Source organism: Arachis ipaensis, chromosome B6 (assembly GCF_059453495.1).
Source record: "Arachis ipaensis isolate K30076 ecotype BB chromosome B6, ASM5945349v1, whole genome shotgun sequence".
Taxonomy (NCBI): Eukaryota; Viridiplantae; Streptophyta; class Magnoliopsida; order Fabales; family Fabaceae; genus Arachis; species Arachis ipaensis.
This window is the reverse complement of record NC_142441.1, coordinates 17,113,312-17,136,018: the sequence shown is the minus strand read 5'-3', so window position 1 is coordinate 17,136,018 and position 22,707 is coordinate 17,113,312. Positions and strand designations below refer to the sequence as shown.

General features: G+C 34.5%; 1 protein-coding gene and 2 long non-coding RNA genes across 3 annotated transcripts; 1 reads left to right on the top strand and 2 right to left on the bottom strand.

The window, feature by feature from the left end:
* The first annotated feature begins 2,061 nt into the window (after positions 1 to 2,061).
* On the top strand, positions 2,062 to 3,714 carry LOC110263195 (uncharacterized). The gene is made up of 3 exons (XR_015885817.1): positions 2,062 to 2,314; positions 2,409 to 2,482; positions 3,600 to 3,714. It is a non-coding gene; the product is annotated as an uncharacterized LOC110263195 (long non-coding RNA).
* Positions 3,715 to 12,171: 8,457 nt separating this feature from the next.
* On the bottom strand, positions 12,172 to 14,845 carry LOC107647991 (uncharacterized). The gene is made up of 3 exons (XR_001621689.3): positions 14,376 to 14,845; positions 14,136 to 14,251; positions 12,172 to 12,387 (listed from the first exon to the last, which is right to left on the bottom strand). It is a non-coding gene; the product is annotated as an uncharacterized LOC107647991 (long non-coding RNA).
* Positions 14,846 to 19,566: 4,721 nt separating this feature from the next.
* On the bottom strand, positions 19,567 to 21,081 carry LOC107646440 (uncharacterized). Its single transcript, XM_016350622.2, has one exon. It carries the CDS (start codon positions 21,079 to 21,081, stop codon positions 19,567 to 19,569), a length of 1,515 nt encoding a protein of 504 aa, XP_016206108.2.
* Positions 21,082 to 22,707: the final 1,626 nt, after the last annotated feature.

Below are 22,707 nucleotides of genomic sequence, written 5' to 3'. Positions count from 1 at the left end.
AACTTTCTATTTTTTATTTCATTTATTAGAATAACACACATTATTTGCCCTCCACTTATGCACTCATACCAATATTGCAATTCATATCATTTTATGGTTTTTGATGAATAAGAACATTGATTTTATGGCTTATTGTTAATGGTAATAAAAGCCTTAAAACGTATCTTGTATTTTTAATGTTACTGTAGCGTGTTATACTCACATTTATGTGAACCAATGTTGTATATCATATTAGCACAAAATTAGAGTGAATTTTCTGTGATAGTATTTGTTTTTAGATATTGAGCCTGAGACTAAAGGATTGAGATTAAGTATGACAAGTTCAATTGAATAATATCATTAAAAGATAACCCTAGCAGTTAGATTTTTATTCGAGGTTGTTTTACCAAATTTAATAACGAGTAAACTATTAAAATGATAAAAAAATATTTAAGAGACATTAATATTTTGTTTAGGATAGTCGTCCAAACTTTCTATTTTTTATTTCATTTATTAGAATAACACACATTTTTTGTCCTCCACTTATGCGCTCATACCATTATTGCAATTCATATTATTTTATGACTTTTAATGAATAAGAACGTTGATTTTAAGGCTTATTATTAATGGTAATAAAAGTCTTAAAATGTGTCTTGTATTATTAATGTTAGTGTAGCGTGTTATATTCTCATTTATGTGAACTAATGTTGTATATTATATTAGCAAAAAATTAGAGTGAATTTTATGTGATAGTATTTGTTTTCAGAGATTGAGACTGAGACAGAAGGATTGAGATTAAGTATGACAAGTTCAATTGAATAATATCATTAAAAGATAACACTCGCAATTAGATTTTTATTCGAGGTTATTTTACTAAATTTAATAACGATTAAACTACAAAAATAAAAAAAATATTTAGGAGATATTAATATTTTGTTTAGGATAGTTCCAACTTTCTATTTTTAATTTCATTTATTAGAATCACAAACATTATTTGCCCTCCAATTATGCGCTCATACTGTTATTGCAATTCATATTATTTTATGGCTTTTGATGAATAAGAACATTGATTTTATAGCTTACTATTAATGGTAATAAAAGTCTTAAAACGTGTCTTGTATTCTTAATGTTACTGAAGCGTGTTATACTCTCATTTATATGAACCAATGTTGTATATCATATTAGCACAAAATTAGAGAGAATTTTCTGTAATAGTATTTGTTTTCAGAGATTGAGGCTGAGACTGAAGGATTGAGATTAAGTATGACGAGTTCAATTGAATAATATCATTAAAAGATAACACTCACAGTTAGATTTTTATTCGAGGTTGCTTTACCTAATTTAATAACGAGTAAACTATTAAAATGATAAAAAAAATATTTAGGAGACATTAATATTTTATTTAGCATAGTCCAAACTTTCTATTTTTTATTTCAATTATTAGAATCACAAACATTATTTTCCCTCCACTTATGCGCTCATAACATTATTGCAATTCATATTATTTTATATCTTTTAATGAATAATAACATTGATTTTATGGCTCATTATTAATGGTAATAAAAGTCTTAAAACTTGTCTTGTAAGACCCCTAATTTTTAAAAGTTATCAATAAATTATTTATGATGTATTATATTTATTTAAGATTATATTTTAGAGATTTTTATATAAAAGTTGAGTAAACTCTTATTTATTATTTAGGATTCTTATAATTGAAAAATAATGAGTATTTTGTATGCCGTAATTTTAATATATAAATTTTTAACCTTATTTTATAAATAAAGGAAAATTAATTTACTTATCTCCAATTTTTTTTAAATTGGTATTTAACTGAAAATTATTTAAAAATTATTAACTAAAAGGTATTTTTAAGGATGGATACGTTATATTTAATTTGATGTTTACTATTATCTTAATTTTTTTTATTTCATAAAATTACACTACTATCCCTATTCACTACAACAAAATCTAATTTAGGCGACCATTTGGGGGAAGCGGTCAAATAGATCCGCCGTCGCTGCAATCCCTCATTTCACATACCAGCGGTGAAACACAACCGCCTCATTTCACAAATCCAGCGGTGGCCATCACGCTCGTTCCACGGCGGTTTATGAAATTCGCGCCATTACTTGCTCAGACCGCCTAATTTCTCTTTCCTTCGCACTTCTCGCTAGCTCCACTACCCACTACTAACTGCCATTACCCCAATTTTTCATTCTTCCCAAACCTAGCACGCCCAGAACCCCAAGTGCAGTGAAAAGAAAATCTTCGTGCAAAACAAAATTTGCAACGAATCATTGTTTAGCAAAATTATACGCATTTGTTCCTATCCCTGGTAAGCTAATTGTGTTTTTCTTTGTTCTTTTCTGATTCAATTTTATGCTTCTTCTAGTTAACAATCACTGATAACCCATTATCTTATTCTCTAGTTGTTTCTCCTTCTTGTTCATCACTCTGAACGCACAAATTTCTCTCTTAGAAGTGCACATTTCTTCAATTTAAGGTTACTCTGTCTCTTTCTCTATTAAGATTTTCTTCCCTCTCTATTTTTCTTACGCACAGTTTTTGATGGATAATTTAATGTGTAATTTTAGAAAGTGTTATATATAATATGATCACATAAGCTTTTGATTGAAAAATATTGATTAATTCTGTAGTTTCTCATACATTAAGATAGAGTGATGTCAGATATGAAAATATAATATTTTGTTGCAAGAATGACCGAAAAAATAATGAATTGAAATTGTGTAAGTGCAACAAAGCAAGTAAGATGAGCATATACTTTCTGTGTTTGTTGTGGAGTTTGAGACACAAGTAAGGGGACACTAATAACAGAATGGGAGAGAGTAAGGTTAGAAATTGGGTAGCAGAAGAGAGACAGAGTGAAGTGGGAAAAGGTAAGAGTTACAAGCTCTATTTTTGTGGCAATAATACAATTAAAATTTTCAACAAAATGATCAGATTATTCCTTCCCAGTTTGAGATAATGATTTGGAGATTTTGAAGAATTGGAAATTGACACACCAGACTGCACAGAAATTGAATTATAAATTTACTTTAGTTTGGTAATATAGGCTTATTGATTATTCCAAAAGCTCTTACAGCTCGTAAATTCTCTGAATACTATAACCATACATGATGGGTTTCGTCGGGAGGCTTCTAACATAGAAGATGTAGTGTTTTAGCAACATGATCATAAAAAACTTTATATTGTTTACAAACTTACTTTTTCTCTTTCGAGCTTTGATCATTTAAGCTCATCCTGAAAAGACTTGTTCAATTTTTGCTCCTCTGTAGTTGAAAGAAAGAACATGATAGTTAGCAATTATTTAGTTTACACTCCCAAAATGCGCCAAAATCTAATAAATATTGAAGTGCTGAATATAGATCCTGGTATTTTAGTTGGATGTTTGCCAATTTATTGCGTTCTTGCTCCAATTCCAACTTCAATTTTTGTATCTCACGAGTATGTAGAACAGCTGCTGTGGGACTATCTTTTTGATCCCTCAAATCCGCAAGCTCCTAGAAGTCATTCATATAATGTCGCACAAAACAAATAAGCTTGTGATTACATTACATTTGAAAGGTGATATTAATCTGATGCTTTTTTGTTCGTATCAGGAGTTCATAAGAGCTAGAGCATGTGGAGCTACATGACGAGGAAGAAGATGACGAGCCAATTTTTTTTCTAATTGATGAATGGAGAGAATTCTTCGCAAAAGCTGAAGCAAGGAGGAAACAAGGTTAGCAAATTTATCCTCAGCACTCTCATGTTAATACAGACTTTTTATATATGTCTTCTTATATAGATACTTATGCAAAGAGATGTAGTGCAGTTTGTGTGTGTTGATATGTTTAGGATTATGTGTACTTTATTCTCAAATCTCAAGTGAACCTGTGGCAGTTGAGAAATTGAGCAAGTCATTTAGCCGGCATACTGTTTCCTTCTTTGTTTTTGTATCTCAAATATATTTTTGAGTCAAAATCCATAAGATGAAGTCAAGTGTGGTGTTGCTAAAATTGAAAAAATTGGATGGAAAGATTAGGACTAATGAACCCGTTATCGCTAATGCACCTAGAGCATGTTTTATAATCTCTATAAACAGTTTTTTGAAACAATCTAGTAGTTTGGTAAGTAAAAAGATAGATTTTTAAGTTGCGAAATAGTTTATAAGTATAAATCTTTTTTTGAAGTATAAATCCTTTTTTGAGGTTTATAATTGTAAGTAAAAGCTGGTTGTTGTTTCAGAAATGTTGCTTTTACCAAATGGATCCTAAGTACTAAATAATGTAACAAAGAAAGCAACGTCTTTCAAGAATTTCTTCCAAGAAAACATCCGTATTTTCATTCTTATTCTAATTAGTCTTGGATAAAAGGTCAATATTATAAGTTTTTTTTTTTATTATTGATATAGATTACATTATTCTCTTTAGAGTTACAGCCTAAGCTAATATTTTCAGCCTAATATATAATTAGCTTTTTCTTACAAATATCAAAATCAATTCTATATCCCTAATTTAATTTCAACTCCAAACACTTTGCTATGTACGTAAATTATGGAAATTAAATCTCTTGATTTGACTGAATATGAAATCAATGTTAAGGACTTAACTCAAATTAAATTAGTTGAGGTTGAGCTTGTAATTTTTGAATTCTAATAATTTAGATGAAAAGAGAAAAGAAAAGAAAATGATATCTCAGTAGTTCGGTGGTTTGACAACGACTACAAATATTGTGATCATCAGTGGTTTAATAATGATGAACTTAAATTGTTAAAAAACTGGCCCTTTTTATTTGATATTTTGTTCAATTATTGCCTTGTCATTACCTTTTTGAAATCATTGATAAGGAAAAATATCATCGACAGTGTGAATATCACAATTTGGGTGCAAGTTGTTATGGTGGCATCAATGTGTATTGTCAGTTTGTCACACAACATAAATATGTGATAGATTGTGTTCAAAGGAAGAAGTTGCATGCAGATACCATCTGCAATTGCATTTATCTTTATCATTAATGATCTAAAAAGAAAAGACAAGAAAAGGAGTTGGAGTCAGCTTGGAGCAATGGACAACTTTTATTGATTATAGATTAAGGTCCAGAACTCAGGTAATTGTATGAACACACATTCTATATTTCACTTTATATTGACAAATTGCTAATTGAATTTGCATGGGTAGGAAATGTGTGAGAAAAATGCAAGTAATCGAGAAAAACAAATAATTCCTCGTACACTCGGATCCAAGACGATTGCTAGGAAGAAACACGAGTTGGTTTGTGATTGAGTCCTTATCAGAAAAATATTATGTTATTTAATTTTTACATACGTTGAAATTGAATTCCCATTTATTGAATTGATAGAAAACTGCAAACAAGAGAGTTTTTACTAGAGCTGAAATATATCCAATTAGTCATAAGAAGAAGGATGGATCTTTGGTTAATGATGAGGCTAGAGAGAAAAGTGTAAGCACTTTCACTTTATTTTGGCTTTGTTTGTTAATGATGATGGAGATTATTCTAATGATGATGTATTTCTCAAATTTTTATCATAGGAACAATTAACTTTGCTTCAAGCTAATGAGAGTTCTACTGATGATGCATATATCAAGTTATTTGGAAAAGAACACCCAGGTCGTGTTAGAGGTGTAGGATTTGGTGTTGGTCTCTCCCAAGTCATGAAATCTTCTAATAGTTTAGGAGGGGTATCTTCTTCATGCAATCATGACTTTGATATGGCTAAAGTTTGCTCTATGGAAGTAGAATTACAAGAGAATAAAGCAACAATTTCTTTATTACAAGCCCAGGTGACATATTTCATTAATCATTGTATGGGTGGAAAAGTGCCACATGACTTTCCTACAGCTACGAATGATGGGGTAAATATTATATATAGATTTTTTTTCCTGAATCTTTCATTGTGCATGATTTAGTAAAATAATAATTTAGTTATTGTTGTTCATTTTCTTAATTTGTGCAGATGACTTATGCCTTTTCATGTTAGACTTAAATTATTTAATGGTCTTTGTTTTTATTCTAACATATTTTTATTTATTTTTAATCCTAGGTTACAAACTCTCCAATAGAGACAAGGCCACCTTCTACTATTCCATGAAGAAGTTGTAGAATTTTATGATTGAAGTGACTGAAGACTTTTATTATCAAAGTAACTCTTTATTTTAAACTTTTAGCTTAGTTAAATATTAGTAGCAAAATTCTTTTCTAATTCAATTTTAGTATTGCGCTATTTGAATTTACTTTGATATGTAAATATAGGTGTTAAACACTGATTGTGTTGGATTTATGATTATGTAAGACTTATTAAATATATTATATTTTGAAATGGAATGTTCATATTATTTTTGGTCAATTTTTCTATTTTACTTTGTGTTGTAGATTTTAATATTTGTAGTAGTTATTTTTTTATTAGGATTGAAGCATTAGGAATAGGAAGTAGTTTATATATAAATTTCTTTATTTTTTAAAAAAGCATGCTGCAGTTTTCAACCGCCGCGAAATTCATGGTAGTAATTCATGTCGACCTTTTAAATGCGGTTTAAAACCGCCGTGAATGTTCAACGATAAGTAAAATTTCAAATTTTGCGGCAATTTTTAAACTGCCACCATACACCTACTCTGCCTGGTTCACGCACATAGTGGCGGTTTTAAACCGCCGCGATTCACCGAGTGACTCTGGCGGCGGTTGTTCCAGCGGTTCTTCAAAACCACCACCGCTGCTGTGCCGACGGTTGACCTGGCCACATTTTGCTCACCGCCGGGAGCTGATTCTAGCGGAAGTTATAACCGCTGCAACCCCCCAAAATAACCGCCGCCACTGCGCTGTTTTGTTGTAGTGATTTTCAATAAAAATACCTAAACTAAAACCCTAACCTAATCCTAATTTTATCTAAACCTAATTTTTACCCTAACCCTCTAACACACAAACAGCAACCACACCCCACCCCTCACCCACGGCTCACCCTCACACACACATAGATACCCACACCCACAAAAGGAAGAAAGACAAATAAAAGAAAAGGGAACAGGGAAGGGGACCGAAGAAGGAAGGAGACGGGGGAGAAGGGAAGGCGGCGCGGTGGGTGTCACTGCCACCGTCGCCGCTGCCGTTGACAGAAAGAGATCCGAGAGAGGGAAAGGAAGAGAAGTTGCGCCGTCGTTGCTCCACGCCTCGCCGCCACCGTTGCGTCGTCATCGGACCTTGGAGGAAGACCACGCCGCCGAACCGTCCTTGACCGCTGTCAAGCAACAGAACCGTGAGGAGAGGAAGACGCGCGGGGAAGAGAGGACCACGACCAGTCCAGCCGTCGTGTCCAGTCGCCGTTACTTCGTTGCCGCCACAGCTGGGTCGCCGGGAGAAGGAGAACCCGACACGAAGAGGGTGAAGAGCCACTGTGGTTCGTTGCTCCCAGTTCACTCTCACCACTGCCTGTGCGTCGTTCATGCTGCCGCCGTTCTGTTCATTGCCGTCGAGGATCCCGTCGCCGTCGGATCTGTCACGTCGCCGTTGAGGGAGCTCGTCACCGCCGTGCTTCCATCAGCGCCGTGGATCTGCCTCATCGCCAGAGTCATGTCACCGTTGCAAACCGCCGCCGTTCTGACTATTGGAAGCTGCCATCGAGCCTTTGCCTTCTTGGTAATCATTTTTATTTCCAGAACCTTTAAAAATTAGTACTTCAATATAGGTTGTTAGAGATTCTGAGCTGTTTATACCTTAGGGATTCGGTTCCGGTGATTGCATGTCAAATTAAGGTTACTGCTGAACCATCAGAGCTTCTGGCCGCTATCAGAGCTGCGGTCCGGTCAATTTGGAAGCTGCTACTGTGTCGTTCTATTCTGTTTATCATGGGGAGATTATTCGGTTCCGTTCTTGTTTATCGCAATACTCTATTATCAATTATGTTTTAATATCTCTCAATATCCATTCCATGTTAATTCTAAATTATGTCAGATATGTGGTTGTCGGAATTTCTGCGGTTGCTGTCGATTAACATGAGAATAAGGATTTAATGGGTTTAATTATGCAGCTTGGGACTAATCAAGGTAGGGACTTTTTCTAAAAACTTAATTTTGTAATTGGAATTGTTACAAATTGATATGGATGTGAAAAAATGCATTTTTAGTGATTATGCAAGTCTTATGAATTGGCTAGCTTGTTTTGGATGAATACGGTTGTGTATTGATTGAATTATTAATTGATTTGTTAAAATTGGAGATTTTTTAATTGGTTTGGTTTGATGTGATTTTTAAAGTTTGAAAGTCTGGATTTTGTTTTATTGGAAACTAGTTTGGTTTTGAACCCATTGGAAATGGTTGCGGAATGTTTTGGTTGGGACCCGGAAAGGGTGGCAAAGTCCAAGTTTTAGGGGAGGTGCTGCCGAAATTTCTATAAAATCCAAGACTTTATTTGAAAAGTTATTCAGAAAATTTGAACTTAAGACATATTATTTTATTTGAACTATTTAAGAAAGTGATGAATTACGTCTTGAATTGAATTATTGCAAAGAGAATTGTGGTGGAGCTTTGTTTCTTAAGAAAAGTATTACATTTTGAGTGCAAACCAATTAGAGAAGACTTATGTTTTGAGGCTGTTTTAAATGTGAGAAGGGTTTATATTTTTGAATTTGACTTGAGAATTTCATTCGAAGGAGCTTCAGTGAATTTATAAGTAAATGGACTTTAATCGACTGACTCCGCTTGCGATGTTTTGGAAAAGTTAAGGAATTGGTTTTAAGGAATGAAATTAAAAATTATTTTGGTTCAAACGGATGGGTTTTTGGTTCTAAATGATTTGGTTTTATTTGGATTTCGCTTGATTAATTCAAACCACGAAAACATGATTTTTCAAGAATTTTAATAAATTTAAGAAAAGGGATTTGGTTGTTCTCCCTTAAAAACTTGAGACCTTGCCGGAATAATTAATTGATAACTCCCATTTAAAAGTAGTTAAAATGATGGTTTCAAAGAGGAGGATTTTGAGTCTTTTCAAAGAAAATTTACATTTGATATGATTTTGGAATTGTTTGTAAGTTTTGAGAAAATGTTACATAAAGTAGCTCTCTTTTAAAAAGGGAATTGAGTTTGAGGAAAAAGTGGCTAGGAAGCTTGAAATAGCTTGAGATATGAGAAAGATTTTGAAATTGAGACAAAGATGAGTTTGATTGTTGTTTTTAAAGAAAAGTGATATGAGGAAAAAGTAATATATGGCATGAATGATGATTTACTTGATGTGGATTGTTGAGAAAGTGTGAAAATGATTATGAATGGTTATGAATGAATTGGAATGATAATGAAAATAAGTTGAATTTGATTGTGATATGCCTCCGGATAAGATGCAGTGGTGTTATCCACTTGCTCCGGGTAAGAGGCGAGAATACTGGGTAAGATGCAAGGGTGGAATTCTATCGCCGCTTGCTCCGGGTTGAGAACTGTAACACCACCTGGGTAAGAGGCAGGGTGAAGTTGTCCCCTGATCCGGTTACGCGGGTAAGATGCAAAGGTTGCGGCGTTGTCCCACTTGCTCCGTGTTTGGTGTTCTGTCCAATGGTTACCGGGACATGTCGGGTTGGCTTTGCAACCGACAGATGAGACTCATCAGCTATAGGGCAGACATTCATCATATGTATTTATGTGACATTGTTTGGGTGTGCATATTGTAGTTGGTTTGTCTATGTGAATAACCATGTTTAACTGCTAATTACTCTACTTGACGTAACTGCTTGTTTGTGTTTGAATCTTTTTATTTGTGTTTGTGACTGAAATTGGTTGGATTGTGGTGAGTTGGCTGTTGGTTGATTTGTTTGGCCTAGGGCCGTGATTAATTATATGATGGGCCGGGGACCGTGTTTGGTTTGTGTTTCTAGTTTAGTAAAGTATGAAAACCTATGCTGGTTCAGCATAAACTTAATGAACCTATGCTTGGAACAGCTTGGTCATTCATGTTGTCTAGGAAAAACTTTTAAAGAAGTTTTGGATTTTTAAAGAATTAACGGATTTCCCTTTTAAAAAGGATTTCGGGTTTTTGGAACATAGTCTTTGGTTTTGAAAAGATTCATAAGGAGTCTATTAATCACTGTACTTTAAAGACAGTTTTATTTCTACGTATCTTATTATAGCAATTCTCTAACCCCATAGTGAGAACCAGCAAGGACGATGTTCTCACTCCCCTACAGGTCTTTTCTTTTTCAGGATATGGACGACAAAGTTTGGAAGAGTTTTACTTTTGCATTTACACGATATTTTTTTATTGTTTTAGTGATGTTTTCCCTCGCCTTTGACCTTTCACATTTTGTATGAGGGATAGGATTTTGTATTATGTAATGCTTGTAAATTAATAATATATATATATATATATATATATATATATATATATATGTATTCTTTGTAAGTATGGATGTATGTTTTGAAAAATACGGTTTAAATTTTAAACAAGCTCATATTTTAGTATTAAATAAATTAAGAGTCGTCGTAATACCCGAGCTATCAGAGTGGCGCAGCCGAAAGCGTGACATTCTGATAGTTAGGGTGTTACATGTCTTGTATTCTTAATGTTACTATAGCGTGTTATACTCTCGTTTATGTGAACTAAAGTTGTATATTATATTAACACAAAATTAGAGTGAATTTTCCGTGATAGTATTTGTTTTCAGAGATTGAGACTGAGACAGAAGGATTGAGATTAAGTATGAAAGTTCAATTGAATAATATCATTAAAAGATAACACTCGCAGTTAGATTTTTATTCGAGGTTATTTTATTAAATTTAACAACGAGTGAACTATTAAAATGAAAAAAAAATTTGGAAGACATTAATTTTTTGTTTAGAATAGTTCAAACTTTCTATTTTTTATTTCATTTATTAGAATTACAAACATTATTTGCCCTTCAATTATGCGCTCATACTATTATTGCAATTCATATTATTTTATGGCATTTGATGAATAAGAACATTGATTTTATGGCTTATTATTAATGGTAATAAAAGCCTTAAATCGTGTCTTGTATTCTTAATGTTACTGTAGCGTTTTATACTCTCATTTACGTGAATCACTGTTGTATATTATATTAGCACAAAATTAGAGTGAGTTTATGTGATAGTATTTGTTTTCAGAGATTGAGACTGACATCGAAGGATTGAGATTAAGTATGACAAGTTTAATTGAATAATATCATTAAAAGATAACACTCGCAGGTAGATTTTTATTCGAGGTTATTTTACTAAATTTAATAACAAATAAACTATTAAAATGAAAAAAATATTTAGGAGACATTAATATTTTGTTTAGCATAGTCCAAACTTTTTATTTTTTGTTTCATTTATTAGAATCATAAACATTATTTACCCTACACTTATGCGCTCATACCATTATTGCAATTCATATTATTTTATGGCTTTATTGAATAAGAACATTGATTTTATGGCTTATTATTAATGATAATAAAAGCCTTAAAACGTGTCTTGTATTATTAATGTTACTGTAGCGTGTTATACTCACATTTATGTGAACCAATGTTGTATATCATATCAACACAAAATTAGAGTGAATTTTCTATGATAGTATTTGTTTTTCGAAATTGAGCCTGAGACGGAAGGATTGAGATTAAGTATGACAAGTTCAATTAAATAATATCATTAAAAGATAACACTCGCAGTAAGATTTTTATTCGAGGTTGTTTTACCTAATCTAATAACGAGTAAACTATTAAAATGATAAAAAATATATATATAAGAGACATTAATATTTTGTTTAGGATAGGCCAAACTTTCTATTTTTTATTTCATTTATTAGAATCACAAACATTATTTGCCCTCCATTTATGCGCTAATACCATTATTGCAATTCATATTATTATATGACTTTTAACGAATAAGAACATTGATTTTATGGCTTATCATTAATAGTAATAAAAACTTTAAAACGTGTCTTGTATTCTTAATGTTATTGTAGCGTGTTATAATCTCATTTATGTGAACCAATGTTGTATATCATATTAGCACAAAATTAAAATGAATTTTGTAACATCCTAACTATTAGTACGTCATGATCGTACTAAAGATAATTATCTACTTTCCTTATTTACTATTTAATATTGAGCCTTTAGTTCGATGTCGCGTTTCAATTTTTAAGAAAATGCTTGAAAAGTTTGTTTTTATTAATTAAAAACCATATATCAAAAATCCCCGAACAATACTAATCACATAGTTATTAATAATAATAAATATCATACAACAGAATTCAAATAAAACTGAGATACAACTCCTATCCCTCTGTATAAAATAAAATCTTAAATAACAAGGACAAGAGAATTCTATGAAAGCAACTCAACACATAAACTTACCTCTAATAAGACTAATATTCGCCCGCAGCTTCACACTAAATCTTTGAGCCTGTCACTGAAAGGGTGGAAGATTTTCGGGTAAGAACAAACCACGCGTTCTCAGTAGGAAATGGGAATGCCGTAAAAATATTGAATATAATGCAAACAGTTAACTTACTCAAAAAAAACTATTTTGTTTAAACGTTTGAATATACTTTATACTCTTACTTTATATAATTAATTACCCTCTTAAAATTTTTGAATTCTAAACAAATCTCAATCGCAACTTCAGTTCTCATTCACATCAATACACAAACTAATTGCAACAAGACAAACATCATATTCACAAAGAAACAAGATAAGCAAGCACAACCAAATGCAAATGCGCAAACAAAGATGATGCATGTCTAGTCCTATCGTAGGTAATGAGCTCATTTGTCTGTTTCGACCTGCACCCGATGCAATCCGACTCGCAAGTCAGATAAGGCATTCCAGCGGCATAACCTCTGCAAGTTTCTACTCTTGCAGGCGCTGATTCTCCGGCTGAAATATGCCGAACATAACCTCTTTAAGTACTTGCAGGCGCTGATTCTCCAGCTGAAGCATGTGCTACTTTCTACTGGAAGCCATTCCATACACACGGGCACCCCGCACAATCATTCACACATAAAGCCCACGGCTTAACATTCTCACATCGGCACACTAACTAGTTACTTTCCGTCACCCTCTCGTGACCTTTTATTCATTTCATAATCACACGTGTCGTGTGCTCTTTCCTCTTTCCTTCTTTCCCTTAACAAACCGAACTCAAATCATAACTTGAAACAAAATCTATTCTCAAAAAAACTGAATGTAAAACCTTATACTTTCTTAATAAATCAAGCTGAAAATAAGATTTTCTGTAATAAACCGAAATCAAATAGTTTTCAGTAATTAAAACGTTTTCTTTGAAGCTAAGCCACTTTCTATTTTAATAAAATTCAGACCTTTCAAATCTTATGTTATTGAGTCAGACCAATAATTATTAATAAATCAAATCAATAATTTCTCAAGAATAAGCTTATAAATCAAATTTTTAAAATGAAATCACTTTTCATATATTTTTACAAAAATTGGACATTAGTTCCCCTTAAAACTGGACTTTGTCACCCTTTTCGGGTTCCCTCTTTCTCAACAAATCACCAGCCCTTTTCATCAGCAGTTATCATAACAATAGATTCTCAATAAACAACTCATCATAAACCAATTTAACGACTATCGTTCTTTTAAAAGTAAACCCGTCCAACTTCAAAAATCCATAACCATTACTCAAAAATCAGCCTCACATGATTCCAACTATTTTAGTGTTACTTATTCGTTAGCAATGTTACGATTTTATTTTAATAAAAATCAAAGGTTTAAGAAAACAATTCAATAACCAATCTTCAATCTTTTAACAATCCTCAAAATCAATTATAATTACTCATAAATCAACATTAACAACAATCTCAACCTCAACAAATAAGCAATTCAATAACCACCAATCTAGTCACCAAAAAAATTCAATAACCACCAATCTTACATAATCAATCAAAATCAGAATTTCCAGCAATTCAATCACAAGCATGATCTTAACTCAACATCAATCTTAAAAACCAAAATCAGCAGTGCCAAGCATTCTTAAAGTTATCATTCAAACATATTCCAATAAGAGATATAACCAGTCACACATTTAATCCACATCCAAAATCCATCACATATCAAGCATTCCTATATTTGCATTAATCCAGTAAACTCCTTAGGCATTCAAATTTAAAGTATTTAATTTAATAAAATATCCCCTACCTCAATTAACCGGAACTTAACTGTGACAAATTCCTTTTCCTATCTCGCAAAAGCGGTAGCCTCACACAGAACCAGCAGCAGCTACCACAGTCCCAAAAACAGCATCGACACCCATACTAGTTGCAACAGAAATTTTAGAAGTAAAGTGGCAGAACTAAAATAAGAATATAGGTGACTAGGATTAGAACAAGAACATGGTAGAGGAACAAGTTTGAAGCAGAACAAGGATAAGAGTGTTACAGTTTCAGAAATGGAGGAATCGGAACCAGAACAGCAACTCTGGTGTTCTTCTCCGGCATCAAGGACGACGGTTTGGCTTACCATCATCAGCAGCAGCGAGCTCGGATGGTGGCAGTGGCTAATCCTAGCGACGGCGACCACCCCGGTGACATCGACGGTCGAAGCTCCAACGGCGACGGAGGTAGGGCGCGGCGGCGACAGCGCGAGACAACGCCCTTTCCTCTTCTCCTCAATCGCGTCTTCTCTCTCTCGATCTTTGCTTCTCTTCTGCTCGGTCGACCCTCTCTCTCTTTGTTTCTCGGCCTTGATGGCGATGGCGGCCCCTATCCCGCCGGCGCTGTCCGTTCCCTCCTCTCCCTCTCTCGCGTTCTTCCGATTCCCCACTCCCCATCTCTGATTTCTAGCTTTTCCTTTTCTGATTTCTTATTTTTGCAGTGTTGAATGAGTGAGGGTGTAACACGCGTTTTTTGGTGGGAGTAAGGAAAGGACAGGTAACGATATACGAGAGATTAGGGGTGTACATGGGACGGACATACCGGTTTGGCTTAATTCAGATCTGACCCGAAATATAGATCGGGCTTAATTTTTAAACTCTAATTCGATCCTAAATCTAATGAAACCTACGCACCTTTGACCTTAGTGAAAATTGGGTAAAAATTGGGCCTTTAATATGTAAAAACTACCTAATCTCTAACTATTATTTTACAATTCACATAGTAAAATTCACTTAAAAAAATATAACAAGAACCAACCCTTCTCTAAAATTAAAGCATAACTATAATCAATATTAATATTGTCTAATAACACCAAATATTTAAATCAATACAAATAACACAATATTATGCATTAGTCTAAAGTCTTATACATTTTAAACATAAAACATTAACTTATAATCTTATAATAACTAATAACACAAAATATTAAGGTTTACAATATTTAAATTTCACATAAGAATAGTCATCATCCATCACTAATAACACAAAATATTAATTATATATGATGACCGGGCCACCGGGCCGAGTTCGGGTGACCCGAACTATGGCCCGGACCCGACCCAAAATAATGACCGGGTCTATTTTTGAGACCCTTACCCAACCCTAGACCCAATAAAATCCAACTAAATTAGTTCCTAAAGTGTTCGAAATCGGACCGGATCTTCAGACCGGGCGGGACCATCTACACCCTTACGCGAGATAATGGGGTATGTAAAAGTAAAACTAAGAAGCTTAATAATAAAAATGTTTAATTACTCTGTTGGTCCCTATAGTTTAGCGAATTTTTCAATTAGGTCCCTACACTTTTTTTTCCTTTCAATTGGGTCCTTGCCCCCATTTTTTTTTCAATTAGGTCCCTATTGACGGTAAACGTTACAAAAAACGTTAAGAATGAGTGATTTGACCATTATAACCCTCACTTATCCCTTACAAATGAAGGATACTCAGTAGGGATCTGAGGATCTGAGTTCTAACTCTCTTCTTCTCGCCTCTTCCTCAAACTTCTGCTCCTCTCTTTGCAACCCTTACCCTTACTATGTCAATACTCATAGATCAGAGTCAGTTATCTTCAGGAGTCTGTAGTTCCAGAACCCTCGTCAAGAAGAGACATCTTTGTTTTTGTGGTGAGGCAGTTGCTGTGATGTCTTCTTCGGCAGTAGCAAGCCATGGAAGAAGGTATGTTGGTTGTGGGAGAATGCTAAAATGCAAGTTCTTCGAGTGGATTGATGATGAAGAAGATGAGAAGAGCGGATGGTTGAAGCAAAAGGAAAGGAGGGTCCGGTGCTTTTGTGGAGATACTCTGATTCTTCGTAGTTCAAGTACATCAAAAAATCCAAACAGAAGATTCATTTCTTGCCTTAATAGGAGATGCAAGTTTTTTGAGTGGGTTGATGGGAAAGAAAAAAAGATATCTGGAGAAGATGCAGTGAACAGTTCACAGCAAGTACTTGGAAGGGTTAGAGAATTGGAGGCACAAGAAAGGAAGATAGACAGATTAAGTGTGGATCTAGAAAGATTAATTGCAAAGGTTGGAGAAGTAGATGCCTGGGTAGGAAGGTTATGTGCTGAGCTGAGTTCAGTGGAGGAGCAATTTGCTAAGATGGAAGATAGTATGAAAAAGTAATACAAGATGCTAGTTATGCTGGGCTTGATATTAGGTGTTTTGATTGTTGCAGTATTATATGTAAAGATGTAGAAAGCATGGTTGTTATGATAATGTAATAGTCTATATAAGACAATAGTGTACTGTTTAGCATGGGTTCAATGAAGTTATATGAAATGTTTAATTTTTGTAAATGAAAGGTGTTCCTTTGCTATTTAATATGCATACAAGTATGATACTGAGAAAAAAGTAGGTAAAACAAAAGATGCATTGAATTATAATAGATAGTTAGATACCATTGTTTTGTACATTATATAATGTAGGACACCTAGATAGCAACAAAATAAATGTGACACCCACTCAAAACAGTTTTCTACCAACATAACAAAAGTGGTCCACAACACATAACAACAGTGGTCCAAACAATAAAGAAACCAGAGTCACAGGTGAACACAAATCCTACATAACACAAGAGATATAAAAAAGAAACCCTAAACTCTATTCAGCCTCAATCAAGTGTAAGGTCAACATGTTCAGGCGGCTGATTTGTTGGCTTCCTAACTCCAATCTTCAGTCTTCCACTTCTTCTGACACCAAAGATTTTGGTCTTGGGCAAAGGTTGAGATGCTGGTGCAGTGGACAGTGATGCAGGTGTAGGCAAAGTGGTGGGCAGTGATGCGGGTGTGGGTAAGGTGGTAGGCTGTGATGGTGGTGCAGGCTGTGATGGTGGTGCATGGGTGTTTGTAGGCTGGGATGGGGGTGCAGGGGTGTGTGGTGGCTGGGATGTGGGTGCAGGGGTGTGTGGTGGCTGGGATGTGGGTGCAGGGGTGTTTGAAGGCCTTGGTGCTGTTGCAGTCATGGGTGCAGCCCTCCCTCTACCCCTTCCTCTGGCCATCCCTCCTGGTGCTCTTCCTCTGCCTCTCCCTTTAACCATCCTGGATCTAGCAGTTGCAGCAGCTGCAGATCCATTTGTTTCATCAGCAGCAGTAGGTTCATTAGCAGCAGAGTCAACTCCTCCAGTTCCAGTTGCAGCATCAGATCCTTGTGTGCCTTCAGGAGCTACAAGATGAAATAGCAGTTAATAATAGTTCATCAACAATTGAACAAAATAAGTTGGCAAAGAATACCTGTCACTATAGGGTTTGGACAGAGTCTCCTATTGTGTCCGTATTGGCCACAATTACTGCAGGTAACAGAAGTTCCAGATCTTCTATACTTTGTCTGTGATCTGTTTTCATCGGGTTCCCTTATCCTAACCATCCTTGGCCTTCTTGGTTTAACTCTGAAAATTGGAGGGATGATGGTATCGCATTGTATCTTTGGCCACATATTTTCTCCATTGATTGGTGATATTGACTGCCCATATGTAGCAAGGTATGCTGCCTTGCTGTAATAGTTACTACAATAATCTTTCGAGTTGTCACCCTTCTCAAAGATAGCACAGCAAGCATGGGGACACGGCATACCACACAAACCCCAGAACCTACAACTACACCTTCCAGCCATCAAATCGACCACAAACCTTTCCATGATCATCCTGTTCTTATGGTGGACTTCATACTTCAGGTCTCCTGCCCATTTAGCTTGCCACTCCATAGCTCTAACCGCGATGATATCTAGCCGTTTCTTGGGTTTTGGCAAAAGTGTACCCTCATACCTCTCTGCCTTCTTCTTTTTCTCTGCAAACCTTGTCATCAAATAGCACCTAATCCATTCAAACATTGTCAGAATTGGCTTGTCTATTGCCTCTAGGATTCTTCCATTGAATGCCTCGGAGATGTTGTTCATCAGCATGTCACTCTTGGCCAGAAATGTAAAGTGACTCTTTGTCCACAATTTTGGATCCAGAGCAAATAACTTCTCATAACAGTCTTTGTTGAGCTCCTTTAGTTGATTCATCCTTCTTTCCCATTCTTCCACATAGGTAGCTTTGGCAATAGACAGAATTAGGTCCCTTAGTACAGTACCACCCCCATATGCTTTCTTACAGTTGGCATATAAATGTCTCAGACAAAGCCTATGCTCCAGTGTTGGCAATGCCTTTTGAAAGATTTGCATCAGCCCCTGTTTTATTGATTCAGTCCAGAACACAATATACACAATATACTCAGATAAATGTTCACTAACATATCAAATATTTAACATTAATATTTAAAAGCTTAGCCATTGCATCTAAACATAGCATCACTAACATGTCAAGCTTATGTTCACAATCTTAGGCATTGCATATATGCTCATATAAATTTCAGATTTACATCTACAAACTTATTAAGTGCATATATGATTATATACATATCAGATTAATATTCACAAGCCTCCAGTTGCATATATCATCATATCAGTTGCATATATCATATCAGCTGATTTTTAAAACTTTATACATATTACATAATAAGATATTCAGTCTGATCCTGGTGTCTTTTTAAAAAAATGGATAATGTTACTTATTATTATTTCCCAATTTTTTAACCTGAAATTGACAACTAATTGATTTCATTCAAACTAATTACATTCGCTGATTCGCTATACTGAACTAATTAATAATCAAATTATATATGTGTTAATGCATATATGACTTAATGAATAGAGAATATAGAGTAATATATATACTGTATTTATAGATTAAGAATACAACTTACTATTCAATTATAAATAATGCGTAGAAAAAACTAACAGAAAAAAAAAAGGGGATCATAGTAATTATGATAGATCAAACTCTAGGCCTTTCTTTGATGTTGAACCATGTGTCTTACCAAGAAAACTCCACTCCTTCTATTCTTATTTCAGGAACAGCTTTTTCAAATTAAATATCATCACTATTCACTATGCTCGTTTTTATGTGAATAATTTAACAACTTGTATAGAGGCATTGCATATATGATCATATAAATTTTAGATTTACATCTACAAATTTCATATATCACCATAAACATAGCAGACTTATATTTACAAACTTATATTCACAAACTCATATCAGTTGCATATATCATCATAAACATGGCATTCTTATATTTAAATAAAATTAGTTGCAAAAAATTAAAGTGATACTTTTTGTTGGTCACTCATAAAAACCCATTTTCTTGATTCTCCAATGTCATTTAACAGCATCTCCAAGAACCACCCCCCAACTGTCCTTAGTCTCTGCCTCTACTGCAGCTACGGCAATGGGAAAGTAATTGTCATTTGGATCTCTGCCAACAGCAACTAGCAGCTGCTGTCCATGGTCGCCCTTCAAGTGACATCCATCTACGCCAATAATAGGTCTACACCCCACCAAGAAGCCTTTCTTGACTGCATCAAGGCACATGTACATTCTCATAAATCGGGGCTGGTGCGTAAGAGAAGGCCTATCAACCAATATGGTCAGACTAGATCCTGGATTTGCCCTAAGTATCTCTGCACAGTAATCCCTTAGTTTAGCATACTGTTGGATTGCCCGCCCATGTACCTCTTCTCTTGCCTTCCTCCTTGCCCAGTAAGCCTTACCAACACTGATATTGGCCATGTATTTGTCTTGTATAGTCTGAATAACTGTCGCAAGCTTCATCTCTTCCCCTCTACTGATGTTGTTGGCAATCTTCTTTGAGATCCAACTACTTGATGCAAGTCTTCCGCTATAGTTCCTTCCACATGTATGCTTTCCATTCAACGTCTTGATCCGGAAACAGTCAGAACCCCCCACCTTACTCGCAAAACAAACCCACTTGCACTTTCCCTTTCTTCCCTTGCAAACAACTCTACACCTCACCTTATCATTTTTTCGAAACCTAATGTCCCTACCATTCAATAGGGCATGCTCCTTAACAGCCTCTTTGAATTGACTAAGTGATTTAAATTCCAGCCCCACCTGAAATTCATACTCTCTGTTCATCTCTGCCTCATTGTACTTAGGGAACCTCCTCTTTTTTATCATATCATCAGAGTCCCCCTCATAACTATCTATGTCATCAGTCTCATATCCATCAGATAAGCCCCCAACTTGCTCATCACCCTCCCTTAAACCTTCATCACCTTCAGCTGTTCCAGCTGCTGCAGTTCTCTCATCATTTAGTGGGCCAGTAAATCCCCCAAATGCATTTGATGGTGGATCATTATCCTCCACCTCAAACCCAAACTGATCATCATGGTCACTATCATCAGCACTATCATCAAATACCTCTTCTTCAGTAGAAGGCTCTGACTCAGCATCCACTTCAACCTCTAACAACCCATCATCATCAGCACTGTCCTCACCTTCCTCTGGCACATAATCAGCATCAGTTGAAGTGATCTCAATCCCATTACTTTCTCTGGCTCCATCGACAACATATACCTCGCAATGTTTGCAGGAATTCGACACCAGTGACCTAGCCATTCTCATCGCATCCCCATCGGACTTCAACTCTCTAAGACCTGACTTTAAATCCATCCCAGGTTCCTTGTACCAGACCCTAGCGAAACCCTTATACCCTAGTTGCTTTAGCTGACTGACAATCTCTTGCAATGACCATTCATCAACCTCAAAATGTAAATCCTCCACAACCATTCCTCCTAAATACTCTAATCGTTGTCCACTGTCAATAAATTTGCCACCATGGTGGATTTCGATACTGAAATCCAAATCACCCATAACTGCATACCAAAAAAAATAATAATGCCATAAATCCCTCTTCAAACACTTTGAGAAACACAAGGAAGCTCTAATAAACAGAATGACAAACTTTCACAGGAGAAAAGAACAAAAACCCTTCAACCAGTGAAACGTTGAGCGTTGTCTTACCTAGAGGAAGAAGCAACGCCTACGACGACGGCAGTGATATCGGAGATACCAAACCCTCCCGCAATATTCTGGTGGGATTAATCTCTGCAGCTGAGCGAGTTGGGAAGCAAGGCATGCACACGAGTTTCTTCTCTAAGTTTGGGAGAAGAGACCGAACAGTTTTCAAGAGGGTAAAATGGTATTTCAGAAAAATATGAGTGAAAGAGCATTAGGGATTTCACATAAAGTTAGGGAATCTTTAACTTAGGAACGAAATATTCCGTTAAATCTAACAGTTTGGTCACGGTAGGGACCTAATTGAAAAAAAAAATTGGGGGCAGGGACCCAATTGAAAGGAAAAAAAAGTGTAGGGACCTAATTAAAAAATTCGTTAAACTATAGGGACCAACAGAGTAATTAAACCTAATAAAAATACATGTTAGTATTTTATAAAATATTTGAAATAAAATCATAATTTAAAACTAAAATATAATACGTAAAATTGTTTTGGGAACACGTAAAATTTAATAATATACCGATGAATTCAATTAATTATTCAGATTTTGAAATTTTAAATAATTAAATAATTAATCTTTTATTTTGTAAAATAAATATAGACCCCAAAACCTCAATTTAGGCAAATTAAATTAGGCAACTTATATTAGTTTTCAATTACCCAAATCTCAATTTTAATTAATCAAAAATATCTAATTGTAATTACAATTTATATAAATCCGAATTAAAACTCAAAGTCTCTTAATTTTGGTTTACTTATTTTTTAGTAAAGACAACTTTTTAAAAATAAAATCATATGTATAAACATAAATAATTTATTATTTATTTTCTAAAAATTTGGGATCTTACAATTTTCTGTGATAGTATTTATTTTTAAAAATTGAAACTGAGACTAAAGGATTGAGATTAAGTATGACAAATTTAATTGAATAATATCATTAAAAGATAACACTCGCACTCGCAGTTAGATTTTTATTCAAGGTTGTTTTATCTAAGTTAATGACGAATAAACTATTAAAATGATAAAAAAAATATTTAGAAGACATTAATAATTTGTTTAGGATAGTTCCAACTTTCAATTTTTTATTTCATTTATTAGAATCACAAACATTATTTGCCATCCAATTATGCGTTCATACTATTATTGTAATTTATATTATTTTATGGCTTATTATTAATGTTAATAAAAGCCTTAAAACGTGTCTTGTATTATTAATGTTGATGTAGCATAGGGGTGGCAAAACAGGTCGAGCCCGTCGGGCTGATCCGCTAAAGCTGTTAAAAAAGGCGGGTCGGGCTAGGATTTGGAGCCTGCCAAATTAAAAAAACCCGCCAAACCTGCACCGCCAAATTGGCGGGTTTTGCTGGGGCGGGGTAGGCCGGTCCGCCGGGTCGAAAATTTTTATTTTTCTTTTTTTTTATTAAATAAAAGAGTGATTACTATTATAAAATTAATAATTATAGAATTTTTAAACACTTTTT